This window comes from Coregonus clupeaformis, unplaced genomic scaffold (genome assembly GCF_020615455.1).
Source record: "Coregonus clupeaformis isolate EN_2021a unplaced genomic scaffold, ASM2061545v1 scaf3138, whole genome shotgun sequence".
NCBI lineage: Eukaryota > Metazoa > Chordata > Actinopteri > Salmoniformes > Salmonidae > Coregonus > Coregonus clupeaformis.
The window spans coordinates 16729-35253 of record NW_025536592.1 but is presented as its reverse complement, the minus strand read 5'-3'; the positions used below and the strand labels follow the sequence as shown (position 1 = coordinate 35253).

Below are 18525 nucleotides of genomic sequence, written 5' to 3'. Positions count from 1 at the left end.
TGTTTTTTGGCCCAATCAAGTCTCTTCTTATTGGTGTCCTTTAGTAGTGGTTTCTTTGCAGCAATTCGACCATGAAGGCCTGATTCACACAGTCTCCTCTGAACAGTTGATGTTGAGATGTGTCTGTTACTTGAACTCTGTGAAGCATTTATTTGTGCTGCAATCTGAGGTGCAGTTAACTCTAATGAACTTATCCTCTGCAGCAGAGGTGACTCTGGGTCTTCCTTTCCTGTGGTGGTCCTCATGAGAGCCAGTTTCATCATAGTGCTTGATGGTTTTTGCGACTGCACTTGAAGAAACTTTCAAAGTTCTTGAAATGTCTTAAAGTAATAATGGACTGTCGTTTCTCTTTGCTTATTTGAGCTGTTCTTGCCATAATATGGACTTGGTCTTTTACCAAATAGGGCTATGTTCTGTTTAGCACCCCTACCATGTCACAACAACTGATAGGCTCAAACGCATTAAGGAGGAAAGAAATTCCACAAATTAACTTAACAAGGCACACCTGTTCATTGAAATGCATTCCAGGTGACTACCTCATGAAGCTGGTTGAGAGAATGCCAAGAGTGTGCAAAGCTGTCATCAAGTCAAAGTGTGGCTGCTTTGAAGAATCTCAAATATAAATTTTTTTGATTTGTTTACATGATTTCATGTGTTATTTCATAGTTTTGATGTCTTCACTATTGTTCTACAATGTAGAAAATAGTAAAAATAAAGAAAAATCCTTGAATGAGTAGGTGTCCAAACTTTTGACTGGTACTGTATGTATGTATATATATATATTATATATATATATATATATATATCACAGCATTGTTAAATGCTTGTTTCTGATGGGCTAGAAGGGCATTCTAGAATGGACATTATTATTCAGAGCTTATAACTAGGAAAAATGATTGATTAGTCCTATAACTGGAATAGAACTTGGTGAAATCTGGGAATCTTATCCGGAGGACTTGCTAGCTAGTATGTTAGCTCAGACTTAAAACTTGAGTCAAGATACAGGAAGTTATGTTGATTAGATGTGGGTGCTAGCTAGCTGTTGACAAAGGCCTCGAACATGATTCCATCAGGTGTTTCAATATTTCTTCAGTGCATATCCAGTGATCATGCTTATTAGACATAATTGTGGTGATTATTATGACATTGTTTTTAAGTGAGGTATATTGTATTTCTCAATGATATTAGTTATTTAATGGGTTTGCTGGACCATCTTTAGGTCTTACCACAGACGAATATACAGCTACTATTTTGATGACTGGGTTTCCTAGCAACACTCTAATCAATATTGTGGTTACTCCTGGCATGTTTCTGTAAGTTGTGATCATAAATGCAAACCTTAGTTGGTTTAATGTACGGGTTCTTCTTATACTCCCTCTGATGCTTGCCATGGTGTTTTGGAGTTTTCGAAGTTGTCTGTCAGAGTTAAGATATCCGTTAGTCCTGAGTTTTAGGATGTGTAATATTATTTTCTCCATTGTCAGTATTGGAATTATGTATTGTTTTATTTATTTCAGTTTTAGTATTTCAGTGCATCACTGAATTGACCAAGCTTAACACTGACTGAAAGCGTAATCTGACACAAGTTGGAACTAACACGGAGGAAGGTGAAACCAAGGAGTCAAAATCATTTCCAGTAATATTGAGCCCACAATAGGGCACTGATTTCATACTTCATCTATGGTGAAAGGTTGATTCGCTAACCTTCATCCTAACAGATTCAAAAGGAATGGAAGGATGTGAGAATATGGTGGAAACTCCTAACCCATGCTTGCACTAATACATTGCTTTTAAATCCACAAGGATGAGTGAGCAAGTGAACACTTCGGGGAGGTTAGGGAATTGGAAAGCAGCCAGTTTGCCCCCTGTCCTCTCTCTGGTTGTCCCTGGCTTGTAGCATTGTGAGAGGCACAATAGCTCTGTACATAGGTGTACTTATCGTCTGTAGAACGTCTCTAGTCAGAAGATGTGTAGAGGTCAATGTGATGTGTAAAGGTCTTGAAGGATGTTTTACGATTGTACATACTGTATTACATGTGCTATTTGTTTGCTGCATGGCGAATTAAAGTATTTCTTTTAAAGGATACTTTTGATCTGGTGTAATTTAGCTGATTGTAATATTTTGTCTTTGTTGTTCTAACAAGTTGTTAAGGCATTGCTTTTCTATTCATACCTTAGGCTAGGAATCAACTGTATGAACTAAAAAAGGCTGGGATTCAATCGAAGGCACATTGTCGACAAGTTGACTTAAAGGTTTACTGTGAATGCGATCTCAGCGAATGTCAGGGAAATTGCCTTTAAAAAGGCACATTGTTGACAGCGCAGTGTGCTTGAATTTGAATCCCAGCCACAGTGTTCATGTCAAGCATTTCCACAGAATCAAAAAATGTCTATCAAATAGCACATTTTGATCAGATTTGGTTTATGTACAGTATAAAATGAAAAAGATAAGCGCTCGTCTAAGTGTTGGTCAAACTTCCACTGTCCCCTCCTTCACTATGGCCATGGCCAGGTTACGGGCTAGCGCTAGCCGCAGGAGCTCAATCTTGGTCGTCTCGATGTCCTCATCCTGAAAAAGCACAGGGAAACACATTTAATGGATCATCCTCAATGTTTTTAGTGATTCCATATTCAATAATGATGATGTAATAGTGCAGGTGGGCCTTCGTGCTTCAGCAAACAAAGGAAAGGAGGGCTGCTCAACAACGATAACAAAACCCATGACACGGGCTGACCAAGAATCTCCCAAAAGGACTCATTCAAGGTAGAAAGGAGTTGTAAAAAAATAAATAAAGCTTTTTTTTGTTGCGCGCTCGAACTGTTCCTTTCTGCCTTTAATTAGTCCTTTTGTCAAATTTTATTTGTAAGCCCTTCTCATAATTATATAATTCTTGATGTTAATGAAACCAACGGTCACTTTTCTGGCCCTGGGCTAAGCAACTGTAGAGATGAGAGCATATTATAAAAAAGGGTGTTAGGAGATTGAAAGGGAAACGGACATTAGATAGAGGGTAAGGGGGTGTGTGTAACCCATTACCTGCATGGGTCTGTCTGGGTTGGGAACACTCTTCCATGAGGTCAGCTCCTCTAGACAGAACATCAGCTCATGAGTTTGATCAGCAGAGAAAATCACCTACAAGAGGACAACACCAGAGTTTAGCCTTCTGACTGCTTCAAAAGTATGAAAAATGTATGCACTCACTAACTGTAAGTCGCTCTGGATAAGAGCGTCTGCTAAATGACTAAAATGTAAATGTGAATGTAAAAGGCTATTAGCCTGAAGAGGCACCATCTACAAAACCACCTGCCAAAGGTAAGAGCATATATTCAGAGGTACAGATCTGATGGGAATCAATAAGGTAAGGAGATCTCTTAACTGAAATCTTTTGATTATATATACACACACACATACACATACACATACTGTGGAAAACATTAAGAGACCACTGCAAATATTTCTTAAATCAGCATCTCTACATGTATGACAGCCATTCCATTCCAGTGTCTGTTGAATTCCAACACAGGCACACCTCATTCTACTGAATTAGGTACTGATTAGGTGATCACATGAACCAAATCTTATTTAACGTGGAAAAGTATAAAAAACACTACAAGGTCACCAATTAGAAGAAGAGACTTGCTTGGGCCAAAAAACACGAGCAATGGACATTAGACCGGTGGAAATCTGTCCAAATGTGAGATTTTTGGTTCCAACAGCCGTGTCTTTGTGAGACGCAGAGTAGGTGAACGGATGATCTCCACATGTGGTTCCCACCGTGAACCATGGAGGAGATGGTGTGGAGGTGCTTTGCTGGTGACACTGTCTGTGATTTATTTAGAATTCAAGGCACACTTAACCAGCATGGCTACCACAGCATTCTGCAGCGATACGCCATCCCATCTGGTTTGGGCTTACTGGGACTATAATTTGTTTTTCAACAGGACAATGACCCAACACACCTCCAGGCTGTGTAAGGGATATTTTACCAAGAAGGAGCATGATGGAGTGCTGCATCAGATGACCTGGCCTCCACAATCCCCCGAACTCAACCAAATTGAGATGGTTTGGGATGAGTTGGACCGCAGAGTGAAGGAAAAGCAGCCAACAAGTGCTCAGCATATGTGGGAACTCCTTCAAGACTGTTGGAAAAGCATTCCAGGTGAAGTTGGTTGAGAGAATGCCAAGAGTGTGCAAAGCTGTCATCAAGGCAAAGGGTGGCTATTTGAAGAATCTCAAATATAAAATATATTTTGATTTGTTTAACACTTTTTTAGTTACTACATGATTCCATATGTGTTATTTCATAGTTTTGATGTCTTCACTATTATTCTACAATGTAGAAAATAGTAAAAAAAATAAAATGAGTAGGTGTTCTCTAACTTTTGACCGGTAGTGTATATATAAATAATATGACATTAATTTGCTTTAAGATTGCAAAGATGTCTTGCCATTCATATTTAGTTAGTAAACCAAAAAAAGGGAAATTCAATCTATGGAATATGCTATACACTACGTAAATACAAAAAAGTTAATTTCAATGTTAAGTCAAGGGTCGAAGTTAATGCTGTGGGCCAGCTGACCTCTTTCTGCTCCAGCAGGGGCAGGGCGTCGGTCAGCAGAGTCATCCAGAAGGAGCGGGGGGCGATCTTGGCCGTCATCAGAGAGAGGAGGAGCTTGGCGGCGTCCGAGAAACGCTTCTCGCCATACAGACGGTGGAACTCACGGTACTTCCCTGCAGACAACAGCATCACATTCATCAGGACAAAGCAAAAATAAATAAATAGCTACGGAAAGCGGTAACGAGCGTTTCTTATTGGACATATTCAGGTAGTCATCCTGTTTTCTTCCGTAAATGGTGCCTAATGAATATGAGCCAGGACAGGAGGGGAACAGACTGAACAAACAGATACAATCACATGATGCTCTCTCATTGGTATCATTGGTTACACAGACATAGTATGGCGTAAAATTAATATGCCACGGTTTCAAGTATTTAACACTGAGAAATGCACCAAAATCCGAGAAATGATGTGAGAACAATCAATCAAACATGATGCCAGATGGAACACCCAATATGGTCACTGTAGAATTGTTTAGAAAGATAATTCTCATTCTACTTGCTACAGCACTGGTATAACTTGTTTTGGCCTAAATGTAAATACACTGTGGTTCCACTTGAATGTTTAAGAACGAGATAACATTACATACATCATAGTCAATGAACAGTTAGTTCTGCCTTCATGAGTGACTAATTGTAAAGTGAGACATTACACTTACATGTTACATTTTCCCCAGCTGTAGGTTATCATCAGCTGTTACAGCAGCGTTAAGTCACAGACTGCAGCCTTATATGGACCACATTTCTCCTATGTCAGAGTAAATAATTTACTAGAAAGGCCAAAATACATTATGGGTCTGATCCAGTGTGTGTGTGGGGGCATGTGAGTGATATGTGGCTGACTGAATCTCAAGTTAACAAGCAACACCAAGCAGGGATCTACAGTGCAACCATTTTACTCACATATGCGCCTAAACATTTTGCTGTGCGACCTGGAATTTTTATTTAGGAGCACCAGTGTGCCTAGAAAAATGTACGATTCTAGCTTTATTACCTCAAATATTTTGATTTGTGCTCCTAAATTTCTTTGTGTGCGCCTATATTTTTCAACTTAGGCGCAAACGTGCTACTTGTATAAAAGGTCAGCATAGAGCCCTGCCAAGGACTGTTTGGTTGTGTGTGTTTACTGTGCTTCATGTCTGTGTATGTACATGTTTGCACCCCATACCTAGAAAAGTAAGCCTGTCACTGAGCAGCATGGCTGGGCCCAGGTTGTCAATCAGGTCCAGATCAGAGAAGGTCCCTTTGGCGCAGTAGTCCTGGAGAAACCTGAGATACAGACCACAGATATACCTAATTCTAGACCATAGAGATATATCTATAGACCACAGAGATATATATATAGACCACAGAGATACTGTATACCTATATCTAGGATACAGACACAGACTGGGTTAAACCCAAAGAGAGAGCGAGAGAGACTACAGAATGGTCTGGTAGCTACTACTAGTGCTGTGGAAGCAGATGTCATGGGAGGACATCTTTCCTGCCCTTCTTGAAGTCATTACAGATCTAATACAGTGACTCCACTATGTAGCTTTCATCAACCCACTCATGTTAGATCAGTGGTTACATCAAGGAAAGGAGGAAGGAAGAAGGCTTTTTCAAAGTTCTAAAGAACAGGCCGACGACTGTCCAGGAAAAAAACACAGCCTTCCATTAGGGCCCAGAGTTTTTCCTGAACAGGTCACATGGTCAGGATCAGTAAAAACTCCTGTAGACATACAGTACCTCTCTGATATGAGGGTGGCGAAGGCGGCATCTTTGGCTCTGATGCTCCAGGAGAGAGCTGAGCCCAGTCTGTTGTTCCTCAGGGCCTTCTTGGCCATGATCTTACAGATGCTCCTCACTGCAACACAGAGAGAGACATTATACCAAAGAGTTAGGGGGTGTTCTCCACAACAGGCATGACAAATCAGGGGATTTTGTATGTATTTTCCATGTGCATTTTAGTAAGTGTGCATGTTGAGACTAAGGGAGTGAGACTGAATGTGAGTCTCAGTGAGAGCTTCATGCATGAGAGTAAGATGGACAACTGTTTTGGAAAAGTGTGTGTGTGCATGCGAGTATGTGTGCGTACGTACATGTATGCATATCCATAATATCTACCTTGTTCAGGCATCTGCCTCTGCTCACAGATCCTGATCACCTTCAGGGCCTTGCGCTCCGTGTCCAGAGGAACACGCTCTATCTGTAGCTCCAGGTACACACGGCCAAACTCTGGACAGTGGTCAAAGTAGTCCACAGCCAGCTGCCACAGGCTGAGGACCAGAGAGACAGGAAATAGCTTGTTAATCATGCACAGCTTAACCAATCATCCAATAGGAGCAGCACTGGAGGAGGTCAAATAGGGGAAGAGACCTATACAGTGGGGAGAACAAGTATTTGATACACTGCCGATTTTGCAGGTTTTCCTACTTACAAAGCATGTAGAGGTCTGTAATTTTTATCATAGGTACACTTCAACTGTGAGAGACGGAATCTAAAACAAAAATCCAGAAAATCACATTGTATGATTTTTAAGTAATTAATTTGCATTTTATTGCATGACATAAGTATTTAATCACCTACCAACCAGTAAGAATTCCGGCTCTCACAGACATGTTAGTTTTTCTTTAAGAAGCCCTCCTGTTCTCCACTCATTACCTGTATTAACTGCGCCTGTTTGAACTCATTACCTGTATAAAAGACACCTGTCCACACACTCAATCAAACAGACTCCAACCTCTCCACAATGGCCAAGACCAGAGAGCTGTGTAAGGACATCAGGGATACAATTGTAGACCTGCACAAGGCTGGGATGGGCTACAGGGCAATAGGCAAGCAGCTTGGTGAGAAGGCAACAACTGTTGGCGCAATTATTAGAAAATGGAAGAAGTTCAAGATGACGTCAATCACCCTCGGTCTGGGGCTCCATGCAAGATCTCACCTCGTGGGGCATCAATGATCATGAGGAAGGTGAGGGATCAGCCCAGAACTACACGGCAGGGCAGGACCTGGTCAATGACCTGAAGAGAGCTGGGACCACAGTCTCAAAGAAAACCATTAGTAACACACTACGCCGCCATGGATTAAAATCCTGCAGCGCACGCAAGGTCCCCCTGCTCAAGCCAGCGCATGTCCAGGCCCGTCTGAAGTTTGCCAATGACCATCTGGATGATCCAGAGGAGGAATGGGAGAAGGTCATGTGGTCTGATGAGACAAAAATAGAGATTTTTGGTCTAAACTCCACTCGCCGTGTTTGGAGGAAGAAGAAGGATGAGTACAACCCCAAGAACACCATCCCAACCGTGAAGCATGGAGGTGGAAACATCATTCTTTGAGGATGCTATTCTGTAAAGGGGACAGGACGACTGCACCGTATTGAGGGGAGGATGGATGGGGCCATGTATCGCGAGATCTTGGCCAACAACCTCCTTCCCTCAGTAAGAGCATTGAAGATGGGTTGTGGCTGGGTCTTCCAGCATGACAACGACACGAAACACACAGCCAGGGCAACTAAGGAGTGGCTCCGTAAGAAGCATCTCAAGGTCCTGGAGTGGCCTAGCCAGTCTCCAGACCTGAACCCAATAGAAAATCTTTGGAGGGGGCTGAAAGTCCGTATTGCCCAGCGACAGCCCTGAAACCTGAAGGATCTGGAGAAGGTCTGTATGGAGGAGTGGGCCAAAATCCCTGCTGCAGTGTGTGCAAACCTGGTCAAGACCTACAGGAAACGTATGATCTCTGTAATTGCAAACAAAGGTTTCTGTACCAAATATTAAGTTCTGCTTTTCTGATGTATCAAATACTTATGTCATGCAATAAAATGCAAATTAATTACTTAAAAATCATACAATGTGATTTTCTGGATATTTGTTTTAGATTCCGTCTCTCACAGTTGAAGTGTACCTATGATAAAAATTACAGACCTCTACATGCTTTGTAAGTAGGAAAACCTGCAAAATCGGCAGTGTATCAAATACTTGTTCTCCCCACTGTATGTCTAGCCGACAACACTTCTCTTTCTATGAAAGATAACTGCTGGACACAGTGTATCTGCATGTGTAGTTTTGCAGACGTGATAGTGTATGTGGGAGTTATCTATTAGAAAAACAGAGACATGTTGGCACTGGGAGTTATGCATATAGTCAAATCTATACTAACCAGAAGAGTGGTCTGTCTCACCTGTGATGGGTGAACAGTCCTGAGGCGTATTCCAGCAGTAGAAACTCCCTCAGGTTGGAGCCAAAACTAATCGCCACAAACAGAGAACACATGTTATTATGATCAACGCTGATGAAGTCTGCCACCGAAACGCCTCCGTTTGCTCTGACCTCAGCTGCTAAAAAAATACATTAAAATATTTCAGTGAGTATGGGTTCTTCCTTTATGTGTATGCCTTTTGAATCCGGTTATTACAAACATTTGAGCTGAACACGCCAATTTCTCTTTCTATGATTATGATCAATGTTACCATTGGAACAATATTGAAAGCTTGTATCATTTGGCAGTTAATGTTAACCCTTTGTGGGACAGTGGTGTGCTTAGCTTACTGTAGGTTGTGAGACTGGAGCAGTTTACAGTGGTCCAGCAGGTCAGTCAGATGCCCCACAAACCACCAGTTGTTGAGAGCAATGCTGGAAAGCACAAATAACATGTCATAAATATCACAACATATGAAACTGAACAGTAGTTTACATGAGGAGAGACAGAGGGAAAATCACATTGTGTGTCTAGCCCCCACATTTATTTCCTCTTATCCCCATTAGCAGTTACTGTTACCTTAGCAACAACACAGCTACTCTTCCTGGGTTCTATACCGTATAAATAGCATTACTATGGTTTCTGTATTTCTATGGTCAACAGACGCTCCTCCTCACCTGCAGTCCTTGATGACCTGGTGGATGTCAAACTCAAAGGCTGCCAGCAGGATGCTGTCCAGGGGCTCTGGGACACTCCTCGTGTCCAGGAACATGTGCATGCTCGACTGGAACACACACATAGGACAGGACACTTACTCATAGTGTTGTGGTAAGTCCCAGGGCATACTAGTGCAACTCTGTATCATGTATAGTGTAGTACTAAGTACCAGTGCGTAGTAGAAAGTACCAGTGCGTAGTAGAAAGTACCAGTGCGTAGTAGTAAGTACCAGTGCGTAGTAGTAAGTACCAGTGCGTAGTAGAAAGTACCAGTGCGTAGTAGAAAGTACCAGTGCGTAGTAGAAAGTACCAGTGCGTAGTAGAAAGTACCAGTGCGTAGTAGTAAGTACCAGTGCGTAGTAGTAAGTACCAGTGCGTAGTAGAAAGTACCAGTGCGTAGTAGAAAGTACCAGTGCGTAGTAGAAAGTACCAGTGCGTAGTAGTAAGTACCAGTGCGTAGTAGTAAGTACCAGTGCGTAGTAGTGAGTACCAGTGCGTAGTAGAAAGTACCAGTGCGTAGTAGTAAGTACCAATGTGTAGTAGTAAGTGTATAGTGTAGTAGTAAGTACCAGTGCGTAGTAGATTTGATTTGATTTGATTTGAAGTGTATAGTGTAGTAGTAAGTACCAGTGCGTAGTAGTAAGTGTATAGTGTAGTAGTAAGTACCAGTGTGTAGTAGTAAGTACCAGTGCGTAGCTCAGTTGATAGAGCATGGTGTTTGCAACGCCAGGGTTGTGGGTTCGATTCCCACGGGGGGCCAGTATAAAAATATATATATGTGTATTCACTAACTGTAAGTCGCTCTGGATAATAGCGTCTGCTAAATGACAAATGTAATGTAAATGTAGTAGTAAGTACCATTTACATTTACGTCATTTAGCAGACGCTCTTATCCAGAGCGACTTACAAATTGGTGCATTCACCTTATGATAGCCAGTGGGACAACCACTTTACAATTTTTAAAAATATATATTTTTCTAATTTTTAGAGTATATTTTTAATTTTCATTTGTTTTATATATATATATATATATATATATATATGTTTTTTGTTTGTTTTTGTTTTTATTATATTTTTTTTTTTTGTGGGGGTGGGAAGAAGGATTACTTTTATACTATCCCAGGTATTCCTTAAAGAGGTACAGTGAGGGAAAAAAGTATTTGATCCCCTGCTGATTTTGTACGTTTTCCCACTGACAAAGAAATGATCAGTCTATCATTTTAATGGTAGGTTTATTTGAACAGTGAGAGACAGAATAACAACAAAAAAATCCAGAAAAACGCATGTAAAAAATGTTATAAATTGATTTGCATTTTAATGAGGGAAATAAGTATTTGACCCCCTCTCAATCAGAAAGATTTCTGTCTCCCAGGTGTCTTTTATACAGGTAAGGAGCTGAGATTAGGAGCACACTCTTAAAGGGAGTGCTCCTAATCTCAGTTTGTTACCTGTATAAAAAGACACCTGTCCACAGAAGCAATCAATCAATCCGATTCCAAACTCTCCACCATGGCCAAGACCAAAGAGCTCTCCAAGGATGTCAGGGACAAGATTGTAGACCTACACAAGGCTAGAATGGGCTACAAGACCATCGCCAAGCTGCTTGGTGAGAAGGTGACAACAGTTGGTGCGATTATTCGCAAATGGAAGAAACACAAAATAACTCTCAATCTCCCTCGTCCTGGGGCTCCATGCAAGATCTCACCTCGTGGAGTTGCAATGATCATGAGAACGGTGAGGAATCAGCCCAGAACTATACGGGAGGATCTTGTCAATGATCTCAAGGCAGCTGGGACCATAGTCACCAAGAAAACAATTGGTAACACACTACGCCGTGAAGAACTGAAATCCTGCAGCGCCTGCAAGGTCCCCCTGCTCAAGAAAGCACATATACAGGCCCGTCTGAAGTTTGCCAATGAACATCTGAATGATTCAGAGGAGAACTCGGTGAAAGTGTTGTGGTCAGATGAGACCAAAATCGAGCTCTTTGCCATCAACTCAACTCGCCATGTTTGGAGGAGGAGGAATGCTGCCTATTACCCTAAGAACACCATCCACACCGTCAAACATGGAGGTGGAAACATTATGCTTTGGGGGTGTTTTTCTGCTAAGGGGAAAGGACAACTTCACCGCATCAAAGGGACGATGGACGGGGCCATGTACCGTCAAATCTTGGGTGAGAACCTCCTTCCCTCAGCCAGGGCATTGAAAATGGGTCGTGGATGGGTATTCCAGCATGACAATGACCCAAACCACACAGCAACAAAGGACTGGCTCAAGAAGAAGCACATTAAGGTCCTGGAGTGGCCTAGCCAGTCTCCAGACCTTAATCCCATAGAACATCTGTGGAGGGAGCTGAAGGTTCGAGTTGCCAAACGTCAGGCTGGAAACCTTACTGACTTGGAGAAGATCTGCAAAGAGGAGTGGGACAAAATCCCTCCTGAGATGTGTGCAAACCTGGTGGCCAACTACAAGAAACGTCTGACCTCTGTGACTGCTAACAAGGGTTTTGCCACCAAGTACTAAGTCATGTTTTGCAGAGGGGTCAAATACTTATTTCCCTCATTAAAATGCAAATCAATTTATAACATTTTTGACATGTGTTTTTCTGGATTGTTTTGTTGTTATTCTGTCTCTCACTGTTCAAATAGACCTACCATTAAAATTATAGACTGATCATGTCTTTGTCAGTGGGCAAACGTACAAAATCAGCAGGGGATCAAATACTTTTTTCCCTCACTGTAGGTAGTACCAGTGTGTAGTAGTAAGTACCAGTGTGTAGTAGTAAGTGTATAGTGTAGTAGTAAGTACCAGTGTTTAGTAGTAAGTACCAGTGTGTAGTAGTAAGTGTATAGTGTAGTAGTAAGTACCAGTTTGTAGTAGTAAGTACCAGTGCGTAGTAGTAAGTACCTGTGCGTAGTAGTAAGTACCTGTGCGCAGTAGTAAGTGTGTAGTGTAGTAGTAAGTACCTGTGCGTAGTAGTGCAGCTCTGTGGGCTTGACAGTGGGGTGGGAGAACAGCAGTCTGGTGACCAGGAAGTGATACCAGGTACTCAGCAGCTCCTTGTGCTCCAGGAGAACATCCTCATCACCAACCAGGATCTACATGGATAATTAGGAGGGTATGGATAAACCATGGATGGATAATTAGGAGGGTATGGACAAACCATGGATGGATAATTAGGAGGGCATGGATAAACCATGGATGGATAATTAGGAGGGCATGGATAAACCATGGATGGATAATTAGGAGGGTATGGATAAACCATGGATGGATAATTAGGAGGGTATGGATAAACCATGGATGGATAATTAGGAGGGTATGGATAAACCATGGATGGATAATAAGGAGGGCATGGATAAACCATGGATGGATAATTAGGAGGGTATGGATAAACCATGGATGGATAATTAGGAGGGCATGGATAAACCATGGATGGATAATTAGGAGGGTATGGATAAACCATGGATGGATAATTAGGAGGGTATGGACAAACCATGGATGGATAATAAGGAGGGCATGGATAAACCATGGATGGATAATTAGGATGGTATGGATAAACCATGGATGGATAATTAGGAGGGTATGGACAAACCATGGATGGATAACTAGGAGGGTATGGATAAACCATGGATGGATAATTAGGAGGGTATGGATAAACCATGGATGGATAACTAGGAGGGTATGGATAAACCATGGATGGATAATTAGGAGGGCATGGATAAACCATGGATGGATAACTAGGAGGGTATGGATAAACCATGGATGGATGAATGAATGGATCAACAGGTGGAACATATGGATAGCAGATGGAAGAGACAGATAGCACCAACAAGACAGATCATTTTGGCTCCTTTACAGTTCACGCTCACACAGATGCAGGTACAGAGCCAAAGCATGGACTCTAAATGTACTACAGGTACCTACACTGAGTGTACAAAACATTAGGCTCTTTCCATGACATAGACTGACCAGGTGAAAGCTATGATCCCTTATTGATGTCACCTGGTAAATCCACTTCAGTCAGTGTAGATGAAGGGGAGGAAACAGGTTAAAGAAGGATTTTTAAGCCTTGAGACAATTGAGACATGGATTGTGTATGTGTGCCATTCAGAGGGTGAATGGGCAAGACAAAAGATTTAAGTGCCTTTGAACGGGGTATGGTAGTAGGTGCCAGGCGCACCAGTTTGAGTGTGTCAAGAACTGCAACGCTGCTGGGTTTTTCACACTCAACAGTTTCCCGTGTGTATCAAGAATGGTCCACCACCCAAAGGACATCCAACCAACTTGACACAACTGTGGGAAGCATTGGAGTCAACATGGGCCAGCACCCCTGTGGAATGCTTTGGACACCTTGTAGAGTCCATGCCCCAACGAATTGAGACTGTTCTGAGGGCAAAAGTGGGTGCAACTCAATATTCCTAATGTTTTGTACATTCAGTGTATACCTGTTACCTAGCTCTACTGATCACCACACAGATGCAGGTATAGTGTGCCAGGGCAGGTATTGGGCACTGCCACTGACCTTACAGATAACCTCCAGGTGGGGGTTGCTGGCGAAGGACTGGTCCTGGAGACAGCGGTCTACCTCCTCGCGCCAGTGTCTCCACTTTACATCAAACTCTGTCAGGGTCTGAGTCTCACCAGGCTACAGTAGGATGTCACAGAGGAGAGAGGTAGAGTTACAACCATAGATATACATATAATATGTTCTATATAATATACGTGTTCTACTTGATTCTGTGGTTAAAACTTGGTGCTGTTCAGGAGGTTGAAACGTTCAGATAGAAATGCATTATGTACATTGAAGATGGGCATCTTCTTGAGCAGGTTGTCCAGCAGTTTGAACATGGCCCTGGCTGCAGGCTGCAGAGCTGCCTGTTTCACCAGGACCTGCCTGGCCTCGTCCATCCGGCCCTGCAGCACGTAGCTGATCACCTGGAGACACACAGAGGGGACAGTGTGGTTCAATAGGGGAGAAAGAATATCTGCATAGACTAGTACACAAATAAACATATCTTTTACATTACATTTAAATCATTTAGCAGACGCTCTTATCCAGAGCGACTTACAGTTAGTGAGTGCATACATTTTCATACTGGCCCCCCGAGGGAATCGAACCCACAACCCTGGCGTTGCAAGCGCCATGCTCTACCAACTGAGCTACCAACATTGTACACATAAATAGCAGTTATTACACAATAGACATAAGTTATAGGAGTTAAACTGGGCAAAGAAAGTCTGCACAGATAAAATACATAGTATATCAATGACAGTTTATTTCAACCACATTGGAAGCAATCATGGAGATCCAAGTCCATCCATTTGAAGGCAATTTCACCTCAAAATTCCACTAGAGATCTTGAGGATCCACTAAAGACGTTTTGATCAAACAGGGCTCTACGCTGACATTTTTTTTACAAGGAGCACATGTGTTCGTAAGTAGAAAAATGTAGGAGAACACAAAGAAATTAAGGAGCACAATGAAAGTATTTGAGGAAGTGTTTTTATGATAAGAAATTAATAAAGTGAAATGAATAAAACGTTTTTTGGAGTGTTCCATGCTCAATCAATTACAGTGTACCCACAAATATTTGAGTCATTTAGGCGAGACAACAATGTTCAGCTGCCCCTTTGAGATTCTCTGACGTGTCTCTTCGCTAGCAGTTGAGCAAAGCTCTAACATTGAAAAACCACATAGCGTGTGAACAAAACTATGTAAATAGCCACTTTAGTAGACTTTCAAGTGAAATCAACGAACTTCTACGCTGTGCGCTTCAAAATATGTATCTTTCAGCACTTCACTCACAGTGCGCCCCAGGCACTGTTGCTGCTCGAGGTGGGAAAGCTATATGGGATTCTTAGATCTTTGTGTGATTAGCTACCAGCTATGAAACAAAAACGGCAGCAATTTGTTCACTATAAATCACATGCTCATACATTACTTTTGCAGTTCGCACACATCTATTTATAGGCGCATTTGTGAGTAAAATGGTCGCACTGTAGAGCCCGGTCAAAGACAAAATCGGTCTGACGTATGTGCGCACTGTGCCAATAAAAGTTTTAAAAGGCAGACAGAGACAGGAGAGGGGTGTATGTGTACGTACCACGTCCCAGTAGGCCTGGTGCTCTGCGGGGCTCTCACTCGCAAGCACCTCCGGCCTTCTCATCCACGTCAGCCTTGTGCAGCCTCACCCAGTCGAGCAGGTGGAGCAGCAGGGAGCCAGCTGGAGGGTCACATACAAAAAACAGGGTGCAGAAAATATTATGTTCTGTTCACACCACAGAGATTGATGACTCATCATGGATATAACCCCTTTTAGCATGGACATTGCCATTGAGGGCTTCCACCATTTAAAAGTAGTCAACTGGGTGGGGATTCATACGAGTTGGGACAGGGGTCGCGTTAGCTTTCAGAAATCTGCATTTTCATTTTCATTCATATTGAAAGTCAACAGTGTTTTTTGGCTTCAATGGAGTGACCAGGGGCTTGCAAGTGTAGTTTTTCTTTACACAAAATACATTAGTGCAACACATTCACCAGAAAAACATTTTCATCAGATGACAACAGAAGTGCAACGCTATTTGGCTAGCAGCCAGACATAAGTAAATTAGCTTACAATGAAAAAGCAAGGTATTTTTTGCTAAAACTATGCATGGCCATCATATTTCTTTCATTCATTTTATCATTTACTTCATTAGTGAATAATTTTTTTTATTTATTTATCTTTCTCCCCCTTACCCCAACCTGGGTTGCAACTCTTCTGGCCTCTGCCGCATTTTATCGTTGTCGCTGCACATTATCTCCCGTGCTCACGTTGCACATTAGCACTGCAATGCAGTGCCTTAGACCCTCCACTACTTTGCATTTTAACTTGCTACTGGAGAAAAACTACACTGGAGGAAAGTACCGGAGAAAAGTAGCCTACACATCAGTCTGAGCGCCGATGATCCAATGACGAGAGCAAATATGTTTCATCCGAGTGGAGAAGTGGAACTGAAGCACCTTTTACAATCATGATTTGGAGCAAACCCTGACTGATGCCTAGCAGAATTTACAATAAGAAGCATTTTAGATCTGCGTTTACAAAACGCCGCACAATTTTTTCCCTGCGTTTTATATTTCCCCTTCTGTGTGAAAAATGCAGAATCCTGCGTTAACGTGACCCCTGTGGGAGCAATCAGCCAATGAAAAAGAAGATAATTGACTACTTTAAAATTGAGTTCGCCTCAATGGCGCTGACCCTGCTGTCACAGACGCTGTAATGGCACAGATACAAAGATGAGTCTTCTATCTAGCTCTATGGTTCACACCTAGAGGATGCTTCTGTGTCCAAAGCAACGTCACAGTTGACACACAAAATATAGACGCTACCTGGAGCTGCATCGATGAACAACACTTCACAAAGGTTCCAGATCAGCTCTACTGCCAGCAGGATTGACACCTGTCATGAAAAACAGGAGAGAAGAGTCGTGCCAAGGAAATCACTATGATATATTATTATACACTAAGACAGTCTATGAGTTGTATAACATCACAAAAGTGTTCACTACATCTTCGATTCAGGATACTTTTTCTCACGTTTGCTGATTAAATGTTATCAAAGATTACTTCGGTTATGTTCTCTTGACATGAGAGTAAGTGGTTAGTCTGGATCTGAATAGGCGCAGACAAGTACTCTACCTGATTTCCATACTGTGTAGCCAACGCTGCATCTTGTGTAGAAACTGCAAAGTGAGGGGAAATAGCATGCTACTTAAGTCTGTCTATGAACTGCATAGTTAAACATTTGATTGTTGAAATGTTGCCATATACTATACCTGCGACTTGCTGGAGTTCCTCCATGCATGCTCGAATCACAGACCTGTAGTTCTTGCTAATACTGACGAACCTGAATAAATACGTGAAATTGATAAATGCTTAGCAATTTGAGTGTACCTATTACAATGCAAAACCTTTTGATTACTATGAGATCAAGTCACACACATCACCACTGTTTGGTAATATTTAGAACCAGGAGTTTTTCCTGACCACATGACAAAGGAAAACTAAGAGCCCTAGTTTGAATTAAAAGAGAAAGTAGCCTATCCCAGCCTTACTGGGGTTTCTTGTTCTTGCTGGGCAGATCCTCTCTGATCCTCTGCAGACCAACAAAGATGTGATGGGACTCATTGAAGAGTTTACGCAAAATAGGGGAATAGATGTCCTCATCTTTCCTGACCTCATGGACGAAGGGACAACCCCCTGCAGATCCACCTGAAGAGATGCACAGGGAGAGTGAGTTAGTTAGAGAGGAGGATGCTTTGTACTTTGACATGATTTGAGTCATGGCTTTACTGCCAAGTTATATGTTCAACTCTCATTCTACCTGATGCTTTGTAAATGGTCTCATAAACCAGGATATCTCCAGGACCCCACACAAATCCCAAGTGTTTTTGGTTGCTGTCGATCCCAGGGATAGGCTGAAAGCGAGAAAAGTCTCGTTAGTTTATGTTGACCTAGCTAGGTAGTTAACCGTCTAGAGATTATTCTGCCTTGCTGCCAGTACCTTTCAACCCACTGAAACCAGTCATCGCAAATGACAATTCAACATTGTGCAGTGCTGCCAGTATTATTGTGGACACTTGAGCTCAGAGACGTTTGAATGAATTGTTAGCTAGTTAGCGAACTAACGTTAGCTAGCTAACTAACTGCATACTATAGCCTGCCCTGGACACATTTTGATTCCACAACAACAGAGCACGAGCGGTACTTACAGTAGTTGTCGGCTCCACATCTACCTCCTCCATTACCACCCACTTTACTCAAATCAATAAGGCGAATCAATAAATATAACTTAGTGCACTAGCGATACAAATACTGACATTTCAAATAATATAATACAGAAATTAGGCGCCTCAACCATTCAGCTGAAGGACCCCAAAGCGTGCGCATGTCTGACGTCATAGGGAAATTCTGTGTCGTGCCTGACTAGAAATGTGAATGCGTCTTCTCTATCAAAGCTTGC

At 42.1% G+C, this 18525-nt stretch overlaps 1 protein-coding gene across 1 annotated transcript; it reads right to left on the bottom strand.

The window, feature by feature from the left end:
* Positions 1-756: 756 nt before the first annotated feature.
* On the bottom strand, positions 757-18453 carry LOC121551426 (nuclear pore complex protein Nup85-like). The gene is given in 20 exon segments (XM_041864069.2): positions 757-2569; positions 3038-3133; positions 4582-4733; positions 5788-5888; positions 6351-6468; positions 6729-6880; positions 8784-8849; positions 9152-9235; positions 9479-9585; positions 12487-12618; positions 14043-14165; positions 14321-14455; positions 15625-15676; positions 15678-15744; positions 16893-16962; positions 17202-17245; positions 17339-17409; positions 17618-17774; positions 17887-17980; positions 18275-18453. Coding segments are annotated over 20 exon segments (1953 nt in total). The 5' UTR covers positions 18308-18453; the 3' UTR covers positions 757-2470.
* Positions 18454-18525: the final 72 nt, after the last annotated feature.